This window comes from Molothrus ater, chromosome 10, assembly GCF_012460135.2.
Source record: "Molothrus ater isolate BHLD 08-10-18 breed brown headed cowbird chromosome 10, BPBGC_Mater_1.1, whole genome shotgun sequence".
Classification (NCBI taxonomy): Eukaryota; Metazoa; Chordata; class Aves; order Passeriformes; family Icteridae; genus Molothrus; species Molothrus ater.
Window position 1 is genome coordinate 3817758 of NC_050487.2, and position 22156 is coordinate 3839913.

At 38.6% G+C, this 22156-nt stretch overlaps 1 protein-coding gene across 2 annotated transcripts in view; it reads right to left on the minus strand.

Annotated features, from left to right (window-relative positions):
- UGGT1 (UDP-glucose glycoprotein glucosyltransferase 1) overlaps nucleotides 1–22156 on the minus strand; it is a 38354-nt gene that overhangs the window by 8618 nt on the left and 7580 nt on the right. For both annotated transcript variants that reach the window (XM_036388706.2, XM_036388705.2), the window contains 24 exons: nucleotides 20839–20935; nucleotides 20174–20252; nucleotides 19871–19971; nucleotides 18981–19080; nucleotides 17821–17881; nucleotides 15664–15755; nucleotides 14875–15025; nucleotides 14508–14627; nucleotides 13654–13739; nucleotides 13095–13230; nucleotides 12028–12159; nucleotides 10548–10712; nucleotides 10239–10359; nucleotides 9444–9542; nucleotides 8128–8151; nucleotides 7493–7587; nucleotides 6682–6888; nucleotides 5943–6074; nucleotides 4826–4956; nucleotides 4081–4176; nucleotides 3653–3755; nucleotides 3117–3196; nucleotides 2511–2700; nucleotides 642–800 (listed from right to left, as the gene is read on the minus strand). In XM_036388706.2, the coding sequence (XP_036244599.1) occupies nucleotides 642–800; nucleotides 2511–2700; nucleotides 3117–3196; nucleotides 3653–3755; nucleotides 4081–4176; nucleotides 4826–4956; nucleotides 5943–6074; nucleotides 6682–6888; nucleotides 7493–7587; nucleotides 8128–8151; nucleotides 9444–9542; nucleotides 10239–10359; nucleotides 10548–10712; nucleotides 12028–12159; nucleotides 13095–13230; nucleotides 13654–13739; nucleotides 14508–14627; nucleotides 14875–15025; nucleotides 15664–15755; nucleotides 17821–17881; nucleotides 18981–19080; nucleotides 19871–19971; nucleotides 20174–20252; nucleotides 20839–20935 (2757 nt within the window). The remainder of the gene's footprint in view (nucleotides 1–641; nucleotides 801–2510; nucleotides 2701–3116; nucleotides 3197–3652; nucleotides 3756–4080; nucleotides 4177–4825; nucleotides 4957–5942; nucleotides 6075–6681; nucleotides 6889–7492; nucleotides 7588–8127; nucleotides 8152–9443; nucleotides 9543–10238; nucleotides 10360–10547; nucleotides 10713–12027; nucleotides 12160–13094; nucleotides 13231–13653; nucleotides 13740–14507; nucleotides 14628–14874; nucleotides 15026–15663; nucleotides 15756–17820; nucleotides 17882–18980; nucleotides 19081–19870; nucleotides 19972–20173; nucleotides 20253–20838; nucleotides 20936–22156) is intronic.

The window sequence follows — 22156 nt, forward strand, 5'->3', positions numbered from 1 at the left end:
AATTTACTTCAGTTTTTCAGTAACATTACATATCAAGAAAACACTTCAGTGGCAAAATTCCTCTGCCATAATTTCAGTCCATATCTGTCTCCTGTTCCAGTGTGGACACTGAGAACAGACACATCCCTTCTGCAGTGACATTACAAAATCAGCTGTAGGGAGCAATCATACACTTGGATTTCCAGCACTTTTCCTCACCTAAAATAAGCAAATCCCATTCTTTCACACTTCCTTTATTTTCCACAATGCCAACTATCCTTGCTGACTCTCTCCATTTATGCCATAGATCTCCTGAAGAAATGGGTCCCAAAAATGAGACAGCCTGAGGCTCACAGCACCAGAGTGGATGGCCCAAGGAGGACCCTGTCCCAGGAAAACAACTGAGCTCCCCTGGAAAGGGGCTGCTTGAGAATATTGGCAGCATTTAAAGACATTCCAGAGTATCTCAGAAGGGAAAGGAGCTCATCTTGAAAGAGGTGAGAGGCTTCAGACACCAGTGTGAGGAATGATGGGGTTCTGGTGCATCTGCAAGCAGCTGTGGAGTGCAAGTTCCACCCCAAAGCCAGAGGCCATGCTAGGAAATAGCCAGGGGTGGAAGGCAGGGGCTGTGCTGGCTGTGCCAGCTGCAGGAGAACACTCACCAGGTTGGCCATGACAATGGTATCCACGATGACAGGGCTGCTGGAGGTGCCCAGGGTGAACTGGAGTCCCCGAGGTGGCTGCCCAGTTGTAATGTCATAGCAGTGGCCCTCCAGCAGCAGGTACTCCAGCTCATACTCTGCAGCTACAACACTCTCTACCTGAAAGGAGCAGACACTGCTGACTGCAGCATGAGCTTTAAAGTGCCAGCTTTTATTCTCTAGAATAGCTATAGTTATTTAAAAAAAAAACAATTTCACCAGAGTAATTTTATTGTTAGACAAATACCTAGAAAACCTCAGAGCTCAGCTCCTTCAAGTGATAATCCTCACAAATATTGTTAAGAGTGGCCCAGACCAAAAGAATTTGAATCTCAACATATGCTAGGATAAGAAAAGGGAAGGATTCTTGCTCTATTCCACAATTAATTTTTTTAACATTTACTGGAGAATGGAGTTGGTATCTCATAAAAAGTATATGATGGGATCCAGAATTTTGACTGTAAATCTGTTTAAAGCTGGTCTCACCTAATATCAGTCATCTGAAATAAACATTTGTTTGCTCTTACTTGCTCTTACACTGCACTAGGGTACTATCAGGACACACCCATTCCTTTTTTTCTATACTGAACAAAGGTGCCAAGGAATGAGAAGAGAAAAAATAACAAAAAAAAAAAAAGAAACCCACAACCCCAAAAGACTTGGGTCCCTACCAGGCCAAATTCAGATGTAGCCTGAGGACAGTACATAAGCAGAATGTTAGTCTAATCCCACAAAGCATCTCCTCTCACTGCACATCCAAAATGACAGATTAATTGCTAGAGCACCAACAGACTGCACATTGGGAACTGGAAATGGTGCACCTGCAAAAGTAAAGCTGCTGTTTATTCAGAAGCTCAGGGATGCACTTGGAATGCCTGAAGCATTTAATTCCCCCCTCTCTCAGGCTTTCAATAATCAATGGGGCAGGCATGGAAATCAGAGGCTTGAAATGTAGTATTAATGCTTCATTTATGCCTTCACAGTTAGGTTAAGAGAAGAAAAGCAAGAAACTCCCAAACCAAAACACACTAACCCAAAACCAAAACCATAAAACACACACCCAATTTCCTAGATTTGTGAATAACTAGTACAGGATTAGCAATACCAGATATACCACAATACCACATCATATTCCCATACAATATCAGAGAGGTGCAGAAGTAAGAGGGGACTAATAATAGGGACTAATAATACAGTGATCAGTGAGAAGGGGACCCACATTTGTGATGCCCACAAGGCTGCAAACACTGTCACTTTTCCAGAGGCCTCTTTGTAAAGGCTTTGACATCTTGGTACACACACGTGTGTGGTACCTTTACAATAAGGTAAATAAATAAGGGATTTTCCCTTTTTCTCCCTCTGTATGTGGGGCAGCACTGCCCAGACCCACAGTTCAACAGTCTGAGTCAAGGTCTGCTCAAGCAGCAGCAAGCTCCTGAACCTACAGCAGCTGAGTGGATTTCTGCTGCATGGTTTTACTGCTGCATTGACACTGCACATCCTTCTGTGGAGCACAGCAGTGTTTGCCAGTTAACAAGAACTGTGAAAATAAACAGTAGCTGAAACCAGCTTGATGGCTTCTAGGAGCAAGGGAAGGACCTGCTCCAAGCCTATGGTGTCAGGCATCCACAAGTAATTGAGAACAGCAATCTGCTGTTGGGGAGCTTATGCTTCCCTCCTAGAAATCATTTAGAGGTCTGTAAATGCAGTAATATCCACAGCTCTATGTTTATTGGTATTTTAAAATTCTGCATTTCTTTCCCATAAAAAAACAAGCCCTGGAAAAGCACCACCATTTAAATGCAGTAGGAACATGATGATTTCTCTTACCTCCTCTAAGAAGATATTGTCAAGGTCATAAGGGGTTCTAACAGACTCCACCATCCAACTCTCAGGAGTGTTTAAATTCAGAGTGAACAGTGGAGACTGGGGCATATCTAAAAACTTGGCAATTGGTCCTGGAGCAAAGTTATTCTCTGCTGTGAAAGAAATCTCTGGCTCCAAAACATAGCGGTAAAAGCTGAAATTTCAGAGAGAAAAAGTTAGAACACCCATCTGCCAAAATTTGCTAATATTTCACTCTCATTGTATTTGCAGATGGCATCAGCCTTTGTCCAAAGCAATGCAAGTTGTGTTAATCTTAGGACAGGTCAGAATTTCTATCTTGAAGGACCAAAACAAACTGTGCAACACTTAACTAGTAAGTTATTTAATTTTATATAAATACCAAAAAAAAAAAAATTAAAAGCACCCAACTTGTAAAATAGCAGAATTACTTCATGCCACACAAATTCCCAGATTCTCCATAGGAAATGATTATATAAATGAGCTCAAAGCAGTTATTGAGATTTCCCATGGCACAGCTGACCATGCTTCTGTGCTTGCACATTCCAGCAGGTTTCTCTCTCTGCCCACCCTGTATCATGAACTGCTTACCTTTTCAGTGGCATGTCAGAAAGCTTAGACTGGCAGTTCATAAACACTCTCAGGTTCATATTTATCAATTGGTTCAAAACCTAAAGTAATGAGAAAGAGACATCCCTTAAAATGCTAATGAGGAGAGCTGACCACTGTTTTATAGACAGGACCTCAGGGTGAATGTGATCTGCTCATTCCAAATCCTCCCTCCTTGTGGTTTGCTTTACCACCCCTTTCCCCTTTTTAATTGGTGGTTTTAAGCACAGTTACCTGCTCCTCATATTTCAGGCATTCTTTTTGGCATGCTGAGACCTGTCCTCAAGACCAGAGTTACTGCAAACTAAGCTGTTAGAATAGTGAAACTAAAAGCTCTCTGGACAATACCTGAGTATGATTTTATTAGTGTGTAATGCAGCTTAATTAGTATTTCCACTGATAAATGCATTGTGAAACTCAGACACACCATTAGAAAGCCACTGGTCACCACACAGTCAAAGTGAAGCAAACATTCCAAAATGATGGAATTTGAAGTTCTCACAACCCTGCCTACGTACCAAAAGTAATGGAGCAAGTCTTTGAGCATCTCTGGTCACAGGATCAACAATGGCCACAACATCAAAGTATGTCTCCCCCTCTTTTGGTCTCAGTTTAACTGCACTAAACAGAAGAAAATACAATTTTAAAGTACCAAATACATGGATAAAGACTTGAAATGCATTACACCCCACTGTTATCCATCTCATCCTGAACTGAAAGTACTTCCTAAGTGCTGTGCACCTTCAGAAACTTAATAGAGAAAAAAACAGGCATATATACATGTATGTTTATAGAGATAGGTGGAGAGACAAAATGAATTTCTGGAATCTTTCTGAAAACTGTTGGGGACTTTCCTACTGCTACTTAGATTTTTTTTAATTAAATGCAACATAGAACAATGGGGAAGTTAAAAGACACAGAAAAGCCTTGTTCAGTAATTCTATACCTGTATCGTTCTTCAAAAAACTGATATTCAATCCTTGCCTCTCCTTTTGGCTGAGCAGAAAGCAGAGCATCCACTTTCATTACCAAGTCACTTGCCCTGAAAAGAAGGAAAAGAAAAAGGCTTGCAGATACCAAGAAAAAAGGCTGTAGTTATCACATTTCTGTCAGGCAGCAGCAAAAGAGAAGGCAAACAGAATCCAGATACCAAACACTCCTACTACCTCTCTGCACAGGCTCTGAAGAATTAAACATATTTAAGGGTTAATCCACCAGTAATTTAAACTGGTTGCAGCCTTATTACTGAGTATACCAAAGGATTTAACTCCAACAAATATAGAACAGCTGTATTTTAGGGGTCACCCATGTTACAGGAACTGCATTCCTGATCTTCACCAACCACTCAGACCTGAAAGCCATTCAGAACAAACCCTTGTTCCACTACTCTTCCCATCTTACACTGCAACTCTGAGCACTAGGAAGCAATCCTCTAAGTGGAGAAACTTTTGAGAGGGGTCCTATCATAAAAGATAATTATGTTTGAGCACTACTTCTTTTTCAGTATTTCCATAATTTTTCAGTCTAGTATTTTAAGAATATATTCAATCTTTAAGGTGTAAAACCTCTTGAAAGTTCAATGAAAATAGATTTGTACATCACACCTTTGCCAAGAAGCAAAACTGTAACCTACAGTTACAGTGAGCTTTTCTTGAATTAACTGAGATTTCTAGTGACAGCTGTTTACTTACAGATCTTCTTCAAATCCCAGCTGCTGAATCTGAGATTTGATTTTCTGTCCCGATGTCTTTAGGATTATATTTTCAAGGAGATGAAAATCATCCTGATTGAACATCTCTCCATCCTCTAATGGGCCAATAATCTACCAAAAATAGCAGAATCAGCATTATTAGGTGTCCTGGTTTGAAAAGGAAGTAAGTTTTTTGGGAGTTTGGTGGTCAAGGCAAAGGCTACACTGAAACAAAATTCAAAATGTATTAAATAAATACTCCAGCCCAGTCTCAGTGGAAGCCAACCATTTAGGCTGGTATTAATGTCAGTGGCAGCAGAGTTTAACAGGTAAATCCAGGTATTTAGAGCCAAGAGCCCCAGACTAAGGCATAAACTACACACTTAAACTTTTCACTGGGTCAGGCACCTAAAATTATACATGAAGTACCACATCTGGAAGGGACAGCAGAAAGCCAGGCCAATTCTAATAGTCCAGCAAAACTCCTTCCTGTAGCCTTCAGAAGCCTAAAAGCTACCTAGAAAAAGTCTTGTTATTCTGCTAGTGAGAAAAATAGAACAGAACAACTCAACACCTGAGATTTTAACCCACTGAAATATCCAGCAACCACTGGGACCTGAATGGATTTGTTCCCAGCCAGAAACAGACGACAAAAGAAAACCCAATGCTGTACACAGCTGTGTTTCATTATTTGCAGTGAAATACTGGTAACATCATTTATCTCATTTCAGATAAACTATAATAAAAACAGATGGTAGAAGAGACCAAGGAACCTTGGTCAGGACAAAATGCAGCAGCATTTTGCTCAGCAAACTGAAGCAGCATAATCTTGCAAATTTATCATCCCCTTCCACCCCCGGATTCAATTCACTACGAGCATGAAAGGAACTTTGTTATTGAGAGACTTGAATTTCTATCAAATGTCAGCAACTAACTGCACACAGTGAAAAGAAAAGGTCACACAGGTGTGAATAAACCAAACTGGAAGTGATCCTAAAGACTGCTGAGACCTAAACCAGGCTGGCACTCCTGTGTCTGATCCCCACCCAGACTCTGCTGCTCAAATCTGTTGCTTTCTCACATTGCAAAGTCTCTTTCCTTGTCTGTTATCATCTCACCCGTCCATTGCTGATCACAGCCCTCTGCCCCTTCTTCAGCTTCAGGACATCTCTGCAGTAAACAGCATGGGAGAGAATAAAATCCACCTTGGGAGATTCAAAGGCTTCTTTGAAAATATTGGTATCCATACCCTAAAAGAAAAGAATACTTGACATTGGAATAGGAAGGAAACTAGACCTTTGCACACTTTTTAAAAGCAACCTTTTTGTTTTCATTCAAGAACATCTTTGAATCTTGCTAAAACTGATCCTTGGCCCCCTTTTCTTTGTGGCCTTAAACCTAATTCTTGCTTGTCACCATCAAACACTCTCCCAACTTCTGCTGTGAAGGGCCACAGCTACTTAGACCAGTTCCAATCTTCCTGCCTAACTTTTTAAAATCTACTTTGAGACATTCACATGTATTTTTTTCCCATCTTTTAAAAGAATATTATTCTCTTAACCACCCAAGAAACAGCTGACTCACTTAAACAGATCCCTGCACCCATGTTCCTTTTGCCTTTTCCAAGTTACATAGCTCTGATGAGTATGAGGATTTATTTGATGTTTAGATGGATTGTTCTATATAGGTAAGCCCTTCAGAGATTAAAAAAAAGCAAACTGTTCTTTTTTAATCTCAAACCCAACAGTGTTATTTTTCTGTACTGCACCTTCTGGATATGAATATACTACACTAAAAAATGAATTTGAGGAACAAGCAAAGCACCCTCCCCATGAAAACACCAGCAGACATCCCTACCCCAACAGCAAATTCCAAGATGTCAGCTCCTGCCTCCAGTGCCTTCACAGTTTCTTCTTTTGCCATCTTGGTGATGAAGTTCTTGGCATTATTTGAGGTTTGTGTCTGCAAAGCTGCCCATATGGCTTTAGCTACAATGGTATTCTGGCTGTTGGGTTCCTCACTGGGATTATTAATCATGCTGATTCGAATGTTATTGCTGGATTTCTGTGTTTGACAAAACAAGTGATGGGAAAATTTAACATTTCAGATACCATAAATATATAATAAACACTATGGCAGAAGCTTTGCATTTCTTAACCAGAATATCAGATTCCAAATTGGGTAAATAACAGCACAAGGTTAAATGATGAATTAACTGATTTAACATCAAGCATTTAACTTATATATAGGCACCACTGTGACAGCAATCCTCCAGATAACCCTGTGCTACCTAAGAAATCCAGGACCATGGCCACCACTCAGTCTGGCAAACCACAGCTGTAAGCTGTGCATTTTTATGTTTCAGTTATCCTCCCAGAACCAATGAGACAGAGCAAAGAGCAATGCTTATGTTTATCTCCAAACCAAAACACAGATATTTCAGTTTAACACCACGGGTTTAAAATAACATTTATTGTATTCTGTCCTAGCTTAAGATCAGCAATGTTCCAGTCCCTACAAAAGAGATGAGGCTGGAAATTAGAGACCCTGCAGGGAGAACCAGTCTCTGCAGGTGATACCACAGGAAGATGCACAATTTGTGTTTTACAAGCCTCTACCAAGGGCTTTGTTAGCACTGCTAACCCATTCCAATGAACGTGTTACCTACCTGATGTTTAATGGCATCATACAACAATTGCCTCCCTGAAGGTTTATCAAAATCACCAACAATCCAAAAAGTAACTGGTCTAACAAAGGAATCATCTGCAATTATTAAAAAAAAAAAAAAAGAGAAATTTGAGAGTGAAAGGAAGGAAAGCTTCAATTTTTTTTTCCTCATTTAGAGGTAAACTGCAAAGACACACATGCAAAGACTTAAAAAAAGTAAAATTCCATAGAAAAGCAACGGGTGAACCTAAGCTATGAAGCCTGGTAAGACAAAATTAATAGCATTGGTATATTAGTCTTTATTAGGTCATTCAGAAAACCCATGTGGGACAGCATGCATTGCTCTAAGCTAGATTCTTTTAGTATTTTTGTTTGTTTGCTACTTTTTCAATTACCAATCATAAAGAAGCACATAAACAACTTGGAGATTCCAACTGGGGTTGGAATCCAGCAGACACATCACTTCTTTGTATTGAAGCTGTTAATTTACAAAATCAGTTTTGTAGAAAGACAAAAGTGCTGGAGCAAACATGCATTCCAACAGCTTCCTTCACTGCCTGCTGGTTCTAAAGCCAGTGTCATAAAGGAACCAGAAAATTCCAAGAACAATATAAAAAATGCCAAAGCATGAGTTACCATAGATCTCCTTGGAAGACATTCCTGGTCAAAGAGCAGAAAGGAAAGGGGAAAAGGAGAGACACATTAATAACTTGATGGTAATCCCAAAGTGTATCAAGAAGCTGCAGCACCGTACTGGGCATAACTGAATCACTACAGATCCAACAGCAACAAATTTGTGTTAATTTTACAAAGCAATAAGCTTTGACTTTTTCTTCCCCTCAAACAGATGGATGCTTGATTTTCATGCTTGATTTTCATTAATTATACTACAGATTACCAGTTTCATACCACAGGGTGAGGACATCATTCTGAAGACCGTTTACAAACACTGCTGTGCCATTGTGCTGTTATCTTCCCTCTTTAAAAAGCAGCATGGCAGTGCTGTATCAGTGCTGATGCTGAGCCAGCAACACATAGAACTTCTCTATTACTTCAGAAAATAAATGTGTTACAGCATTACTGTAATCAGATAGCAGCTATTAAATATCTTAAGTGACAGAAGAGGCAGTGACCAAAAAATGTCAAGCCATGGAATTGCAAAGTAATGCACTTTCCAACAAGCATGCCAAGGTGTGGATTTAATTAATGCTCTACACCAGAAACTTGTTCAAATCCAAGTGACTGAGCATGAATGAAGAGCAGGCATGAGACAGGAAGAGCAATGGGAAATTTGGGACAGTCTAGTAAAGACAGGAGATGGGAACAAGAGGATTTGGGTCAAATTATAGCAGCTTATTTCTGGAATCTAACCAAAATGGATAAAGGAAACACCTGATGGTGTCTGGTTAGACCTGGTTAGGCTCTGTATTGTATCTATGCATGCATTTCCTACACTTGAGAGGTACAGGCAAGTTTGAACACTTTTTTGTGCAACTGTGACACCACTGCCATTGGAAAAGCAGTGCATGCACTGGAGCAATAAAAACAGCACTGACCACGTTAGGTGATGTCTTACATAATGGGCAGTTGGAATTTTCTTCTGAATCCATGTAACTTCTAGCAATTTTGAATTATGGGACAGAGAACTAAAACCTCTTTTATAGTTTTCTAGTCACTTGCTTACACTGCTGCATTTCTGGGGGTCACTTGCAGAAGAACAAGAACAGTTTGGTTGAGACTTTATTATTCAGTAAGAGGTTGGACTGGGTTTAAGAGGGGAAAATTCTTGTTCCATACAGATGTCATGTCTTATTAAAGAAAAAGAAATCTTTAACAGACTATGCTGTTACCTACAGGCCTGGCAAGGCTCAGTGAGTGTGTGAAGATCTGCACATGTGCTTGGAAAAAAACATAAAAGCAGACTTGGATTCAGAATCCACCACAGATGTTACCTTTCTTTGTTAAGTAGGTCATGCTGTTTGCAACAGCAGCTGTCTTATCTTTAGACTCCAGCGTGGTAAATCGAGCAAAGTCATCCACAAAATGATTATCTGAGGAAGAGAACAAGCATTAAATGCCAAAGCAACTATTCCATGTAAACTGAAAATAAAATCACTACTATTACCAGAACATTAAGAACACATCCCATTTTGCTCCTTGTGTCTCATTTTCACTGTTAATATATAGGCTGAGAAATGAATTTTGCTGTCTCAGAAGTTACATTAACAACTACACTGCATATTTGATAGGGAGAAGTCAGTTGAAATAATTTCCCAAGTCTCACTTAGTTGACACTAGTGTATGTAAATAATATACATTGAAAAATCCACTCTGTCACTATTTTTCAAGCAACTCAAAAAAGGCAGGAGTAATGTCATTGTACTGCAGTCACTGTATTGGGTGTTCACTTAGCAAGGGAACATTTAGCTAAATCTGAATTAATTCCAGAGATGACTGTCAAACCTGTTCAAAAGAAGGTCAGAACTAAGAAACAAACTGCTGCTTTATGCATTATATAATTTCTCAGCTTCATGAGTCATATTCCCCTTAAGGTCTGTATAAAAACAAAACAAATTCCCATCTTGAAAATCAGTAGACATTTAATGTTGTACATAAACATCTGTCTGTACCAGGCCTGGGTCATCACTTCAGGTGCTGTTAATGCTTTGCCACCTGAGCTTTCCACTGGAACAGCAAGTCATTCACTCAGACATTTCAGGTTTAACAGAATTAAAAGCATCCCTTACTCATTCCTGTCAGATCTAGGTACTCTCTGTCAGACCTTAGGATTCTTGAGTTAATTCTTGGAACAACATTAGGCTGATTCATGATATACTCAACCACATCTTGGTCATTAGATAGTTCACCCTGAAGGAAAGAGGAAAGAAGCATTATTTCTTATTTGAGATATAAAATTGCCTTACATAACTTAAAAAAAAAAAGCTAGAAAGCAATTCTGAAAGCTAAGTTGTCTTGTATAATATGTAGCCAGGGACTTGTGAATCAGCTTTTCCAAATCTAGTTTCTCTCAAGCCTCAGAGGAGCTTAGCACCCACCAGGTACACGGCTCGCTGGAAGATGCTCGTGGTTTCCAGGATTTTGTGCATTGTCACAGTTTCCAGGTCATCAGGATCCAGCTGATCTTTTTGGAAAGGCATCCCATTGAACAGGACAACAGGGAGAGGGCCTACACCAGTTTGCTCATAGTAAGCTCTTGCTGCCTAAAAACAGGAACAGAAGCAGCTTTAGCCCTTTGCCACAAAGGTCCCTAACAAGTCTAAACACACCATGAGATCCTTACCACTTCTGTTAGACACAGACAATGTATCTTTGAAACTTTCAAAGCAAAAAAAAAAGTTCCTTCACAATACAGAAGTGCAAAATACTCCTTTAAGTTCATTTTGTAAATGAATTCCAATGAGCGCTTTCTGGTAGTGGCAAAAGATGCACCACAGGAAACATCACTTTGTCTGTGGAAGCAAATGCAATGCAAGCAGTGGTAGCTGTAATGTAAGACAGGGTAGGGAATTTTATTTTTTTTTAAGAATGTATTTCTTAAACCTGTAAGAAAACCGTTCCTTGTGAGGCAGGCAGTTATTTTGCCAAGACAAATTCCCCTGTTTCATGTAACCTCTGAAAAGTACCCCAGCATTGACAGATACTCTGTTAGAAGTTAAAGTTAACTAGGTTCTGCTGATTAGAGGTTCTGGTTGAGGCCTCTCCTCTCATACAAAAACGCCTGTCTTACTTTTATGGATTTTAATTTCCTTAAAATGTTTTTCTCTTCACTATCCTGCATTGGAAGACTCATAAGCATAGGAGCCTATTTTCTGTAACCCTGACTGCATTCCTTACATTTGCAGATGGAGGCAGCATCGTGTGTGTTAAGAGCTATTGGTGACAGTATTTTCATTTATTTTAGAACAACAAAAAATAAGAAACATCCCCCCATAAAACCTCAAATAAAATCTGCTTCATCTCACATATAACTGGTTCAATAGTGATTTGCCCTCCTAATTTTCTCCATACAGAAGACAGACCTAAATCACTTCAAGAATTATTTGTAGAAATCTGTTGGATGTCTTGCTATAGAAAAGGCATTTTGAATTCATTGTCATGGCTTTATCTCACTCAGTATTCAAATACTGATTCAGAAGCCCCACACTGATCTCTCCCAATGTTAAGCCTCTTGGTTTTTCCATGAACCATTCCATCACTTTGATTTTTTTGCAAAGCACTAATAAACTCTACTGAAGTCTGCATTCCGTAATGAAAGCATGAATTATGAGTCACAAGAAAGATATCTTGGTTCTTTACACATAGATTTTTTAAAAATATATATTCCATTATATGTACTATGTATAATACATAAAGCTTGTGCTGAACATAAAGTATTACTAGAAATCCCCCAAGGTGGTAACAAAATAGTTCCCTGGTTAGTAAGAGAACTGGATCAAGAAATTGTATGTTATTATATTTTCAGAACTGTTGCAGCAAAGGAGGTGGAAAACAAAGCTCTATTTGATGAATTCTTACCTTTCTGTTTTGATCATAGGCAGAATCAATTCCCAGCACGCTGTTGATTTCCACATAAGGATATTGTTTCTCAAGAACACTAACAACATGTTCCACTTTCAGCTGGTCTCCTGTTTTCACTTTGTTATAGATCTGAAAGGGGAATACAAGTTTACAGCTGCAACTGTAAAGCCTCTGGCCTTATCAAAGGTAAACTGACCTGTCACCTGTAGTACAGCAGTAGTTATAGTAAGGCATTAACAGCCAGACTGCAAAACTTATATTCATTTTTATCAGTTGCAATAGCTCCTAAGCACTTGTAGCCATCTTGTTATACCTTGTAGTCATTCCAGTGAGGTATATAGACTTCTTTAAATAATAACATGCATTTTTAATTAGAAAAGGTATTTGAGGAGGGAAAAGAGTTCTCTGGGGAAAAAAGCCTCAAATAAAGCATATTCACGGAGCTACCTTCCCTTCAGAACTTGGGATATGCTTATGAACAATACAACCTCACAGGTAAAGCAGGGACCTCTTTCCCTCTTGAAGGCACAAGATTTTACTTTGAGCTACAAATACATGCCCAAAATAATAAGAATAAAAGTAACTGTCTTTAAGTAACCAGCAATTCAATGTCACAGTATGCCCCAGCTTGCCAGTTTGTACAAGTATCAAACCACAGGTGAAATTCATTTACCAGCACCTGTATTGTCCTTAGATGTGGCAAAGGTGCACAGCTGGAATGGTTCAAACCCAATTATAACATTGAAGGGATGGGGCAGCTCAGAACTCAGAGACTGAATGAGCAAAGGGACAAGATCAGAAAAACATGTAAAAGTGTTAAGTGTCACCATGAAACCTGTGTCACAATGAAACCTAGTCTCACTTGTTAAAGTTAGGTAATATTGGGTTAAAGAAGCACATTACAAGGACACATGTGTTCTGTGGTACCAGTATTTGGAGATACTCTGCATACTACCCCAGCCAAAGAACAATTCCTTCCATTAGCTACATATTAGTCCATTAACATAATCCTATGTACATGGAAAATATTAAAACATTAATTTCCCTTTTAAATGAATACTTACAGACATGACAGTCTGAAAAGCGTAATTATTGTCCATTTCCTGTGCCACATAATTGTATGTTCTCAGGAGGGCAACACCAGGATCCTGCAGTCCATCAACATCCTCTGAGTCATTAACCACAAAGACTAGTCCTATCCTGCAATCACACAAATCCCCAGGTCATCATTTCTAGAAAGAATCCACTTTTCACACAACTGCTGGCTGTGATCAGCATCTTAAACACAGGTTTCTTCTAGAATAGCCTGGGAAGATGTTGAGAGAGCAGCCAGGAGTCAAAGTTAGGACATGTAATGAGCCCATCAGAATCTTGCTTTTCACCTCTCTCTCTTTCACCATCCAAAACTTTCGATTTCTTTTGGACTGTTAAAAACCAGAACTCTGTTTTGCTAGTATAGAGTAGTGGAAGTTATATTCAAAAAAAATACACAGACCTCAAACACAAGGAATGTAACATTTCTGCAGTGTCCTAGCAATGAGAATTTTACAATTGCAAAAGTCACATGCATAAAAGCTCATATTAAAAAAAACCCAAACATTAAAACACTTATTTTATTATTACCTCAGAGGGATGTGGTTACTGAAGAACATTTCTGCCACATTCAGTAATTCTGCTGTGGTCTCATGAGTAGGATCTACTATCAGCACCTGGATACAAACAGCAAGTGAGAAGTTTTCATGCCCTGGAGAGCCAGTGTTGCCAAGATGTTCTCTGCTGTCCCAACCCAGACAGAACTGTGCTATTCAGACTGCATGTAGGGCCCTTCATTCATGCAACTGTTGTCTTCCAATTTTAAAATTTCTATGCTAGAATTATTGAACTCCAGAGAAAAAAGTAACACATCCAAGCTCCCAGAGTTTCAGATGGTTCAAGTCCCTGTTTTCCCCTAATCAGAGTTCTTGTTTTGCATAGGGCCAATTTGCCACGTGACAAGAGTTACAGAGCACAATTTGCAAACTCTTCATCAGATTTAAGTAATTTACCTACAGACACTCAGGGCTAAGCTAAGGGCTGTTGATCATCAAGTCTTGGTGCATGAATGCTTTCTAACTGAAACAACTGAAGTTGGTCTTAACTCTGCCAAGATGACAACAGTTAACAAATTTGATGGATTCCATTAACCAACTTCAGGTATTATCACAAAGTTGAAACACATTTATCAGATGATAATTTTGTCCATTGACAAAACAACTCCTGACATTTAATAGATGCCACAGAATCATGCTCAGGAATCTCTGAATCTCAGCCATAACTTACTAATACAAGGAGAACAAAACCTTTTAGAAAAGCATCCTCTCTCTCAAGCTATTTAAGTGACTGGGAATCCAGTGTATACATGAGGTAAGCTGCAAAAGCTGATGCTCCTGCTCTTGACAAAACAAATGCACATTTCATCCAGTCAGATTATTACTTACAAAATTATGGAAGTTTTTTCTGATTTGCCTGATCACACCAGGAAACGTGGGACGCAGCAGTTCCTGCACGCTGGAAGGCCAGGAATTGTACCGACTATCAACTTCCAGATTGTTGATCCACTAAGGAAAAGTAAAGGCATTTAAATGATTCACAATCTTCCTGCTCTGGTCTGAGACTAACATATTTTCAAATCAGACACTATATTGAAGAAATAAAGCTTTTAACAAGTGCTAATTATGACCTTATCCTTTTTACTTCACTGCAGTTTCAGAGCTGATTGTGAGACAAGGACACAAGCTCCCCTGACAGTTTAAGAATGCACTGCCCAACAGCAAATCAAGTGTTTCTATCAAAAACCAAACTCACTGAAATGGCAGGGCTTCGGATGTCCACAGCATAGTCAGAATCTGATGGCTGGATGTTCAACTTCAGGACATTGTGTAAGGAAACTCCCTCAATTCCCAAGCTGTGCAGGCCTTCCATAACTCGGGCTTCATTGCGGAGCACATCAATCAAGCTGCAAGGAAAAGCAAAATGGAGCTGAATTTTAACCCCACAGCAAATAACTTATCTTAACCTAACAGATGAAAGGTCTAAACAAGACATTAGTTCTTATTTATCACCTATTTCTTACCGTCCTAAGAAACTTGAGATGACTTAAATCTATTCAATTAATATTGTATAACTAGGAAAAGCAACGTTAAATCAGGATAATTAATTCATTATATATATATATATACACATATGTAGTATTGAAACACATCTTGACAAAGGTATAGGGTGGTTTCCAGATGAACAATTTACAGTGGTTTATCCTTTGAGAATCACTCTGCTGTCTTCAGAATAAATCTGTATGCTGACAGCTGAGAAAACAAAATCTTGCTAGTCACAGCAAAAGTCAAAAGAACAGCACAAAGGTGACTTCTCATTCCAATCTTCAAGAGTATTCAACTTTTCACATTAGAATTTTTGTTGGAAATGCACTTTGAATAAGACAAGGAACCATAATTTTCTTTTTACAGTACTTAACAATTAAACCTAGTCTAGATTATGAAGAAGGTTCAAAACTGTAAAAATAACTTTATCATTCAAGCACAAGCAAGATGCAAGTTTCTAAGCAGGATGCAATTATTGTGAAAAATAAAACATTCCTACCTAAATATATCCTGAGTGTCTAAATCAATAAGCAGTCCATTGATGAATAGGGCAGAATCTCCTGGTTGCAATCCTAACGTTCCCTTGAAATACTGAAAAGAAGTAGGAAGCCATTAGAAGAGTGGTCTGCACAGAAAATATCATTAAAGAGTTTAATGTTGTTTTTTTTCCAATAGGTCTTGTCTTGCAGCACCAGCTACAAATTTCTATTTAGAAACATGATGAACACTGAAGGAGAAACATTGTGTTTGGATATTTTACAACACTACCATCATGAATACTGTGAGCAAAGCAAACAGAGGAATAATAAGTACTAAGATTAAGTAGCAAGTACAGGAATAATAAGTACCACATGAAGTACCAAAAACAGGAAAATAGCTTCTGATCAGAAAAAATTTACATTTTTTATTAAATTAGTAAGGCTCCCAAAGAAAAGCTGAGTGTTAAATTGTATCTTTCTGTGGATAATTACATAGTAAATTCTAATGTAACAGTAGCAGTGAACTTAACTCTCAAATAATACCCACACAAAGTGAGTAGTGCAAAGAACAGCTCTGAAGGGCATGGTTGGATATAGCCTGGTCTGGATGTAGCAGCCCAGGTATCCTCTGAATAAAAATGAATCCACAGAATCATGGCTTTACCTTGTGGAGCAGAGTCTGATATAACACACAGCAGAAAGGCCACCAGGTTGCTTTAGCTTGGACTTACATCCCATACTTTGTCCCTTCCAGAACCACATGGGACAAGTGTCAAACCCCATCCCTTCTCCTCTGATTTTATCACTATTGAACAACAAGGCATTTCTCTCTCAGAACAGGAACCTCAGGGGACTTGTAAGTAGCTCTGCATTTACTATTAGACTGCCCAAATAGATTTCTAAACAATATGTGTGTACTTAACATACAGTGCCTTTTTTTCTGATAATACTAAATGAGACTGAAATGTGTGAACAGGGCAATGTAGCTCAAACAGCAAATGCTGCTGTTTGACTTTTTTTCATTACTATCCTTAACTTTTGTTTTGGTCTCTATACAGACCACACTACCTGGCATATTTTAGTTGCACAAATTTCTGTACAAAAGTCTGTACAAAATTCCCAGGTGGCTGTTGTTGTTTTCAGTGCTTTGCTAATGCCAAGGACATAGCTGAGCTGTCTGAAACACTTCTGCAAATACAGAGCCTACTCGGTGACCTCCAGAGGCCCCTCATGACCTGGGGAGTTTTATGATTCTGTTTCAAAGCACATCTAGATTTAGTTGGTAAATTTTATTCCTTCACTAAGCACCAACATTGAAACCATTTCCTCCATTTCCTCCACACAGAATGAATCAGTCTAAAGCCACGGCAGGTTCTGAATCTATTCTGTGATTTCCTAGTGATGACTGATGTACACAGATATCCAAGCACCATCTCAAATTGGATGAGGAGAACTACTTGTATTCTGTTTCTTTCTACAGTTAAAACTGTAGGAAGATGCTTAATATGGCTGCTTTCCAAGCAATAAATTTCTAACCAGAGCAGTATTTTCGTATTTGAGTAAAGAAATTTAATTATGTTCCTCATCCATGTTTGAAAATCCACCACTTGTTCACTTCCCAGATGCATACTACAAAGTTGTGTGTGAAAACACTGGGTCATTATCTTGAGCAACATGACAATCTCAACCAAAATTCTGGCACACATTTTCATGTCTCTAAAAAGCTTGTAGCAATTTCAACAGCTGCTAACTTTGACCTGACTGGCTTTGGATCTACTGTGAAGAAAAAAGAAAAGCCCAACAGAAGAGTGTAATGTGATAGAAATAGGCTGCCCAGTCTCTTCAGCAGTAGTAGGACCAATTTCCTACTGCAGAAACATCATAAGACTTTCAATTCCCAAACAAATGATGGGCTACTGGTGGTTGATTTGCCAGTGAGCATCTACAGACAGGGTAATGGTGAGACTGTAGGAGTATCAGACTGCAAGCTTCAAACCTCTTGCACATTCTTGTTTTCACACTCAGCTGAGCTGTCTTTATGTCTGTCAGTGTTTTAGTGTTAGCCTGGTTATGAGTGGATGAGATAGTTCAGGCATAGAACTATTCTTAAGTGCACTATTCATAAGTGCAACTATTCATAAGTGCAAAGGCACTGTGTTACTTTTTGGACACATTACCTTCTGGTTCTCTTCAATTTCTGCTCTGAGTTCCGAAGAAACGACAGTTTTTGTTATGGCTCTACAAAAATAAAAACATCATGCTATGAATCCTCTTTCTGTTTATCTACTGGCTAGATATCTACTTACCTATCTTTTGTACCTTACATATTAACATAATTAACCTTCTAGTATAAAGAGGTGCAGCAAGAAGCAGTTGCACTTGGTGACACCATAAATAGTAGGATGCAGCATTTTTCTTACACTCTATAATCCAGCAGCACAAAAATGTTAACCACATGCCAACTCTCAGGGTCTAATTTCACATTAACCATAATAAAAGTGTGCAGCTGCCAAAAATGTAAAGATGAAGGCTGAAAAGAGAAAATAGGGGATTTCACTGCTCATGGTGGGTTCCCATTCCTTTCCTGACTTTGGATGCAGTGATTGCATCATCAGAGTGGGTGAGTACAGCCCACAGATCAGCCTGAAAACACACTGAGATGCAATGCCTGCCTTAAGAAGCTCTAAATAACAACTTAACATCATGTAATGGGAAATAAGATCAGAAATCAGTTTATTTTTACATTCATCTCAAGTATATATCCCACCTACTCAAAAAGGTTCTGTAATAGCATCTTCACAATCCAGGCAATGGAATTTTTCAAGAGAAATATATCTCTAGGCTGGCTGGCCATGCCAGGTCATATTGAGTTTTTTAAACTGATTTGAATATGTTACAGACAGTCACTGACAAAGTGCAAAAACCAGTGGAATTGCACATCAGCCTCTGACATGAGACTGACTGGGTTGTTTGGCAATGTGGACCCCAGAAGAAGAGTGGGACCCTGTAAACAGAAAAATGCTAAGATCATTAAACAGAAAACCCAGCCAATAAGTTCTTGATGACTTCATGTAATAGGTTTAGATGCATTTCACAATAAAATAGCACAGGCAATTCTGGCAAATTTCTGCCAGTCCACATCAGCTGCCATCCAAGAAAAACACCATGAAATCCTCTTTGTAACAGTAGGCTGAAGAACTTCCCAGCATAAACATTCCCCAGTGTTTGCTTCCAGCTAAATGGAAGTCAGAATTAACCCAACCAATGCTGCTTGTCTCAGGTCCTGCTCAGGAAAAGGAGAGTAATAAAATTTTTTAGGAGTCAAAATTAAAGTTACCTGGCCTTTGTAGGAAAGTTCTGACTAAGATCCTTCATGACCATCAGGGCATCCACAGGGGGAGCAGTCAAAATGCGAGCAGCAGTTTGAAAACTCAGATCTTAGAAGTGAAAAAACAGAGGTCAACAACTCAAAACTGAAAACAAGGCAATGCAGAGACATCTTAACTTTATCTTGCAACTTTTTTGCATGTTACCTAAGGAAATTCACTTTCTATCTGCACCTATAGATACTTTTAAACTCATCTTTGTATTCAACTTGTATGTGTTGCCTTGAAGGAAGTAACCCTCTCCAAGTGAAGCAGTGTATGCTGCCTGCAGGTTGTTTAGGTGAGTCCAGACCAGCCCTCTTTCTTTGGCTGAGCTGGGAGCATCTGCCCTTCCACTGATACAGGTAGATTCCCACAGCTACAACATACATTCAGCTCTTTGAATCACTCTCTTTGAGAGGATGAAAAGCTTTTGCATAGGATTTGTAGATGTTTTAAGGGAATGAGGCCAGAGCAGCATGTAATTGAGTTTGAAATACAGTTTTCCTCTGGTCTTGAGAAATCTCAAGATTTCACATCAGAAGTGTGATCATGGAAAGAAACTTTGCATTCCTTTCTTTTCTGCATTCAGCAGACCATACAAGCAGTCAGTTTAAGAGCAAGTAGCTTATTGTACTTCATAATATAGAAAACAATCCTAGTATCAGAAGTCCTGTGAAACAATGCCAAAAGCTATTTCAACAGGAAAAGGTACTTTAAAAACCAAGTATTTTCCAAGTGAGACTGAATGCAGGAATTTATAGTCAAACTCTGTCAACTGTACAGCAGCCACTAACAACCTCAATAGTGTAGAACACATTGAGTTTTTTAGACCATAACTGAAAGCCTTAATCCAGATTACCTTGCAGCTGCCATACTTTCAAAGGTGCCATTTCATTGGTACTTTCCACGAGGTGTTTTCTGAGCTCTTTCAGCTCTTCTGACAAGTCAGGATACAGCTGCCTGAAAGGATACAAGGGTCAAACAACTCCTGTGGTTTCCTGTAAGAAAGTCTGCTGCTAATTTAAAGAAACTACCACATAAAAAAAAATATGCTGCTAACACATACAGAAAGCTCAGACATGTAAAAAATAATAATAAAGCAAAAGATCAGCATTTCTGAAAAAAAAGTTTTTTGGTATGACAAAGTCCAACTGTGTTTTACCTTAGTTTTCCAAACAGAAATCCTTGCACTTCATCAATAGGGTCATTTTCATCTATGACTGTAGCATTCACATCTGTGCCTATAAACACACAGAGAACACCACTAGCATCAAGCCATTCCCAAACAGAAAAGCAGGAAAATGTTTGTATGTGTATGTGTACATGTAAAGAAAAAGTACACACACTGATTACACTATCAAAATAGTTTTGGCAGATGCATGGGAGTTTGTAGAACAGAGATCATTGCTCCATAAAAGCAGCAAAAGCAAAAAAAAAGCAGAATTCTGAGAATTCTGTCCCCCCCCCCTGAAAAAAAACACCAAACCAAAAATGAGGAGCAGGGAACACAGTCTGCTCTAAGGATGGATAGGTTAAGGCAAATGAAAGTAGAGAAATTTGCTTTACACCTGCAGAGTAACTGGTAAAAAATTAGCTGCATTAGTAGGGCCATTGCTAAGATCCAGTCCATGGCCATGACTCCAGGATTGCACAAATGTGGAAGTGCCATGGCAAAGATCTGTTTCATAAGGAACATGCTCCCAAAAGGGATTTCAGAGCTAAGGAAAGAAAAATATCTGCAATTCAGACATTCATAGCAAAACGAGTATAAAATTACCTTGGCGAAATTATAACGTTCACATTAAAATACTTCAAATAAAAATTCACCTTTCACCTGGGTATCATCCTTGGCCTTATATTCTGTACTTTTAATAGCCAGTTCTACACCATAACCAGAGAGGTAGACCTTTTCCTTGCTGGGATTCTGTAAGGAAAAGCCAACAGTGTGATATTGCCATCTTTGTTTGATCCAGAAAAGAAAAACTACCACTTCCCAAAGCTGAGAAATCTCAGTCTGGGATTTCAGACATAATGGGTAGAGAGAAACAAACAAAACACTGTGAGTGGCTCTGCAGTAACATACTCTAGTAACTTTATTTCCTACTGCTTTTCAACGTACTTCATGAAGTTCAGCAAGCAAGAATTATCTCTATGAACCAAAAAACCATCAAAATCCACAAAGCAAAGAGGAACACAAAACAATGTTTTCAGGATTCAGTGTGTGAGCAAAGCAGAGGGAGATAAGAGTTCAATCAGATGATTAGATATCATCAAATCAGATAAAGGGTGGAAAGGAACTTCAGCTCAAAGTTCAAAAATGAAACATTCACTGAAGAGCTACCACAGAGAATGGCTAGGAGTAAAATAATGACAAAAGATAGGTGCATAATTAGTTCTGCCTTTAATGAGAGAAACATGACCACTTTCTAAAAGTATTTTGAAGTATACAGGAGTCACATAACAGTACCAAGATCTAAAGTGCAATACACTGAATTTTGAATGTATTCCTCCCAACAAACAACTATTTCCTTTTATTAAAGGGAAGTATTGTATGCAATGCATGACTTTATTTTATTAAAAGTACAAGTAATATTAGAAATTAACCAGCTGATGCTCTTTTTTTTTTTTCCCACATTCAAGCCTGACTGCTACACTGCAGGTTTTGGCAATACTTAGTAATATTCAAGCAACAAATCAAAGAACTCCAGCTCTTCATACCTCTTGAAATGTAGTTTTAAATACTAATCCAGTGGCTATGCACAATTTAGTGGAGGAAGATGGAAACCAGGAAATGGTAAGTGGTTCTGTAAAAAAATTACTACAGAAACAATGTCTTTCTTTTGAAGATGGTACCTAAATGTTAATCCTTGCTTTTTATATCAAGTGACTAAGTGGCCTGATTGTGAAAGATCTGACTACTTCCCATGCTCTAATATGGGTAGAGAAACACTTTTTTTACACTGAAGTCTCTAATTAATCTGGAATTTAAGTCTGGATTTGTGAAATCAAACAATCTTACTTACACAATCAGGAGATTTAAAATATTCTGTATTCCTCAGCTACATGCAATAAAAACATAAAACTTTGAGTATTCCAAGAAAATTAACAATGACAGTAGGCAAATATCAATCTAAAGGGAACAAAC